This window comes from Botrytis porri, assembly GCF_014898465.1.
Source record: "Botrytis porri strain MUCL 3234 chromosome Unknown BPOR_001, whole genome shotgun sequence".
Classification (NCBI taxonomy): domain Eukaryota; kingdom Fungi; phylum Ascomycota; class Leotiomycetes; order Helotiales; family Sclerotiniaceae; genus Botrytis; species Botrytis porri.
In genome coordinates this window covers 2,259,125-2,265,024 of record NW_024066075.1, presented here as the reverse complement: position 1 = coordinate 2,265,024, position 5,900 = coordinate 2,259,125, and the positions used below count along the sequence as shown (strand labels likewise).

General features: G+C 42.4%; 1 protein-coding gene across 1 annotated transcript; it reads right to left on the bottom strand.

Annotated features, from left to right (window-relative positions):
- Window positions 1–203: 203 nt before the first annotated feature.
- Window positions 204–2,473, bottom strand: EAF01_000607 (uncharacterized protein). The gene is made up of 4 exons (XM_038908857.1): window positions 1,935–2,473; window positions 1,810–1,878; window positions 1,425–1,752; window positions 204–1,318 (listed from the first exon to the last, which is right to left on the bottom strand). Exons 1-4 carry the CDS (start codon window positions 1,963–1,965, stop codon window positions 946–948), a joined length of 801 nt encoding a protein of 266 aa, XP_038775763.1. The 5' UTR covers window positions 1,966–2,473; the 3' UTR covers window positions 204–945.
- Window positions 2,474–5,900: the final 3,427 nt, after the last annotated feature.

Sequence of the window (5,900 nt, the reverse complement as noted above, 5' to 3'; positions counted from 1 at the left end):
TACCTCCCAGTCCCTACCTATATACCCATCCAATCGATTTATCATATAATTCTAGCTAGTAACTTCCCTAGGTAAGTTCAGGTAATCAGCGTATGCATTCGGAAGAAGAAGTGAATGAAGGGGAGGAAGTATCAAGATAAGCGAAGCATAGACAAGACAGAGTAAATGGAGGAAGTTGAGAATACCATTTCAAATTCCCCTTGCAGGTACTCTAGTAGATGCATATCCATCGACATACGTATCATCCTCAAAGCTATCAAATCGCAATACACACGGCCAAAAGTATTCCATCGCGTCACGTCATCTCAACACAAACGAAATATTATTCATCACAGTTGGAGATTCTCCTTTATAATTCATAAGTACTTCCATTCATCCATCCAGTTCCTCATATCATACCTCCATCCAAGATATTCTCATACACTTCATAGATACAGTCATAATCCGCATCCCCGCCCATCCAGACCAATTCGATAGAGCCCACCCAGCCAGCCATCCTACCCCCCATCCCATCCATCATTAGGTGCTCCAACCGTTCCAAACATAAAAATTCCGCATCGATTCCCTATCTCAGCTTTCCAAAGCTAGAGATGGCATCTTGTAAATCGATTCAAAAAAACAAAACAAATCCAAAGCAGGGCCAGTCTAAACTCCAATCCAAATGCCATTACCCATGTATACAAAGTCGTATTGAGTAATTTTTTTATCCGTATCAAAATCAAATGGGTTAAAAAAACAAAAAAGACTTCCGGATATATCGAAGCAAAGCCCCCTCCAAAATGCCTCGTCATATCAATCCAAGCAACGATATTCTCGTCGTGGTTTTCATTATGCACGCTGAAATGAACCTCTTCGTCAAACAAATCTTAAAAATCATCAATCAATCAACTTCTTTGGTATCGATATATATGTCGTTTCTCTCTCCGTTGGTAGTTCTGAAACCTATCAACCGAATGTCTCTGATAAGACTCTTATACTCAATATCATGACCAGTAAACCGATGGTTACTACAATGAGTAGAGCGAAAGAGAACCATCCGAGTACCATGGCCGTACTACCAACACCACTCTTGACGCTGCCGTTCCCTAGATCTTGGGCTATAATTGATGCGGCTACCGAAGCTGTATGTTGCCATAGGACTGAGACGAGAACGAAGATTGAAGCAATAAAGATGATGGCTAAAGCGATTTGGGAGACGAATCGCGATGGGAAAGGTTTGACTTCTCGTTCACTTCCGTGAGCATCCTCTTCTTCGTGCCATCCGGGGAATGTGGCTAGAAGTAATAGACAGATGAATGCGAAAATGATTGCAATGATGCTGAGAAGGAATTAGTTTCCATCCTTGAGGAAAGTGGGAAAGTAGAGAGAGAGAGAGAGGGGAGAGAGAGAGAGAGGAGGGAGAGAGAGAGAGAGAGACAACTTACATTAGGTATGGGAAAACAATCATGTCTTTAAATTGACTTGCAAGCCAAATCAAATTCAGAGGATCTTGATCCACGCTCACTTCATTCGCCAATGCGGTTGCATTGTTACTGCATAACCATGCACCTCCATCTGGGTTGATGCAGATACCAAAGTATCCAACTCTTGCCGCTAATCTTGCTTGTCCAACAATATTAGATATCGCTGTGTGTACGTTGTAATCGGTTTGTGCGGTGGATGGTACTGGTGTATATGATTGATAGTAGAGGGAAATAAGGAAAATGTCGGGTATCATAGGTGACGAAGATGAACATCCTGCTAATAGAAGAGCTGGGGAATGTGTTAGTCGAATGTTCCTCATTGGAATGTAAGAATTGGAATACTCACAAAGTAATATAATGGTAATTGCGATCAATATCATCAATACATGGTGATATCCTAAAAATGGCACAGCTCCTGTGAATTATGTTAGTACATAATCAATTGGTTTGCGCATATTCACCACAACTTACTCAAGAAGCCTCCAAACCCTCTTTCCGCCATCTTAAACTATGTGATGTCTCGAAACGAATGACCTAATGCGATGATAGAGTCTGCCACTCCCGTCCCCCGTGTCTTCGTAGCGACCGTCGGGGTCGCAGCTGTGGAATGTTTGCAACGTGCTTGAGGAAGTTCCAAGTGCGAAGAATGTTGGCTTTTCTTTTGGAACGTATAATCAATCAATCGTTAATAGTTTTAATTCGTGAGGTTCGTGAAAGTGTTGGTAGAAGAATGTGGATATAGATTGGTCGCACTGCTTATCATTAAGATAAAGATTTGTTAGATATCTCAACACCACAAGATGAGGGGAGAAAAGAGCGTAGCAGTCAGATTCTTTGAATTCTCCAGAAAATGGAGAAAGAGAGGGAGAGGAAAGCAGAGTGAGGTCCAGATTTCCTGCACAATGCGATTTTGGATTGTCAAAAAATTGAGTGGCAGGAGAGCTAAAGTTTCCATCAAAAAGAAGATGGCGCAGTGAATCCATTTTTGGGTGCTTGGGATTTTGTTTACTCTTATCAGTTCTCGGTTAGTCCACAGAGCAACGAGAAACCAAGGTAACCAGGTATACTTGGCGAATCAACCAATCACAGCGGCTCATTCTGCTTAATCATCAAAGACCCTTGAGCTCAGGTAGCATTTTAAGTCAGGAACAGATCAATTGGTGGGTTGTTAAGTGGAGTGATGGTTGGAGTGAAGTCTCGATATAGATTTGAATGATAGAAGTAAAAAGCTTGTTTTTCATTGCAGACCGCGTTATTCGAGAGAAGTTGGAAGTTTGGCTTCGTATTGGCACAAGATTTGACAACGGATTGACACGTTTCTTTCGTCATTCGTTAAAGCTGCACCTAATCATGCAGCCAGCTAGGTCAAGATGTAGCAATGTCGAGTTCCCACTTGGTTGAATTTTCCGTACGTGTGGCACATTACTCTGTACAAGATCTTTGTTCCTGAATCCTCACTCTCGCATTCCCGACGGTAAGATGGAGATCCTTAGAGGAGAACCATACATTGATCGTTTGTCCCACCCCGCAGTATACTATACGATCGAACCCTTTGACTTATTTCTTGCCTCTTATTACTCCGTAGAGGGGATTACCAGGAAGTATACAAAAGCCATTGTTAACTTAGTAATCTCGTACCTGAGCAGCTCCCCATGCTAGGTCATATGCATGTTGTGTTGTGTCAGATGGTTCGGTAATTACATCCATAAATATGCCAAGTGGCCAGGCAATTTATACGTTTCAGCTTTTTCTCTGTCCTGTCTTAGGTATATGTTGACTCTTGAAGCGTGGTGTCAAACATCCTTACCGACGTTAAAAAGGAAGTTTTGGTTGCCTCGCCAGCCATAGTAAGATCTGATATAGGGCTGACTTGTATATCTCCAAAGGTAGGGATGAACTAAAAGGGTGACTTCCTACACTTGCAGCAGGGGAATCTTTGGTGGAAAGCAAATAACTCTCGTTGGAAAGCCGTTCGGGAGATTGTCAATAACATGCCTGCTTCACTTACTTATATTTATCCACACCTGCATGCAATTCATTGCCGGGTTTACTATGTGCTCTAACACAAGTGCAATCGTTCAGCTTCTGCAAAATGCATGAGAGTCAACGGCAAAATACGAGTAATATACGGTTTCGCACAGTTGTTGCCAACTCTTCATGCTCCTAGGGGTTTGCATATTGGTGAATCACGCGACCAATTCCACATAATGCACTCACTTCAAGCCACTTCTTTCCATTTTCATACTGTGCACACTAAAATGTTGTAGAACTCTTCTTTTATCTCAATTATTGAATTTACGTTGTCATATAACACGAATTTCCATGGTAAGCACTATCATCTCAAGCGGAAGAAAAGCAACAGCAACTTTCTCTGCACTGCCTTTCCAAGGAAACAGATGAAAGATGCTCGTTAGATTCTTAAAATAGAAGTATGTACCCACTCCAAACCCAAGAAATGTTGAAAGTGCATGCCATCAAACCCCCCTCGAACCATCTTATACCTCCCACATTCACTAAAACCCTCACCTTCTTCTCAAGTCCTTCTCAACTCTCCTTCTCGGCCTCCTATGAACACCACACACAAGTCACTTCTAACATATATAACTCTCCTAATTCTCATTCCCAATCCTTTGCATCTCAAACTAAAAGGTATCAAGAATCCGAGCTCAGGACGAGTCACGACACTTGCATCTCCCTTCCATAATCTCAAGGATTGCCAGACTCTCTGACAATGTGGCCCGGTTACACTATATAGAATGATTCCTTTGGCTCCACAGTCACATTGTCTGAACTTTGTGTAGATATATGAATGAATAACAACGAGCGTGTTGATGAGATAATACAAGATTCTATCATGATAAACGACAGTACTCACGTTTTCTTTAGGATTTTGTGTTAGAGGAATGACAAGTCTGCGGCTATCCAAATCAGGATCTTGTCGTCTCCCGCCTATTCTTCTAGATTTAATCTTCTTCATATATCTCCGCAGCACGTCGGCATCTTGGCGAAAGTTCCCATGGTACCCTTGGACCGAGTTGCTCATTGTCGCTTTACTGCCTCTCTGCTCAGTCAACGTTGGCACTTGTCGGATATGTATAGAAATTCTCCAACAAATGACCGCAGAGATTATTCCACACCGCACTTGTCCTGCCACAAATCAGGCTGCTTTGCTCAGTATATAAACTGCAGCTGTACAGAATCGCATGCAGCTGGTATGAAGACTATCGCTCGCGTTTGAGCTAGGATCAACGACTTGTGTGGATACGGCATCCGCTGCCTCGAGTGCACAGAATTCTCTTGTTCGGTTTAAAGATATTATTCCTCCCTATTCTTCCAATGTTTGGGACGGCTTGGCCGGGTACTCTCTGTCATTTTACTTTCATCTCATGTTTTTACATCGTTGTCGACATCACAAATATCAACGAAGTGATCGATGACAATCAACTTGCTCAGACTACTAGAAGGTATGGACCATCTGATCTTGGTATATTCAAGTATGTATTGCACTGGGATACCAACCAATCACACCGAAAGCAGCTACCTCTCCTATACTATCACATGTGTAGTCTTTATTGATGCTCATGGTATCGAAGTATGAGGAAGAGGGAGGATCTATATTCCGGCCCCATTTTATATTCGACCCTTCAACCTCACACACTACACACACACACACACACACACTCTCTCTCTCTCTCTCTCTCTCTCTCTCTCTCTCTCTCTCTCTCCCATTCCGCACTTGTGGACTATTATTCACTTTCATGAACATTATGAGATATCCTAAAACATATAAGACCAATCACCCACCATGTGATATTGGTTTAAGTCAACACTTACGTGCTCTGCTAAGGCATATTACAGCATTATTCACTGCTCCATGAAGTACGGACTGTTCTCTTTCTCTCCTTCCAACATTCAAGGCAGATAAACAAGCACCAAAGGCTTCACGTATTTTCTGAAATCATTGTAGGATTGTCAAATCCGATTACCGACATCTGAAGTCCATCATCTTGTAGATCGAACGACAGTGATGGATCCAGAAGAAAGACAACACTCGCCCCTCTTCTACACAGATACTCGCCAGAGAATCTGCTGACACTTCACCACAAAGTTTGAGAGATACATGGAGCCTACTTCAATTCATCCTTTTCGCTTCCGAAAGAGTGCTCTTGGAACTTCATCACGATTCTCGTACGTCCGACACAGAAGAAATTCAGGAAGTGCATATCAAGAGATCTGTTGTATTCTCACCGTGCTGATCTCATGCCTTCCTCTGTCGGGTCCTATCAATCACAAAGCCATCAAGATTCACCATCTCAACACTCTATCTCTTGAGGCTTCTCCAGTTTTTCTACTACACTCAGCATCTATAAAGTTCTCCAACTCACCGATGATACTCGTGTAAATTCTGCAAATTCCGTTCTCAAGAAGCCACATGCG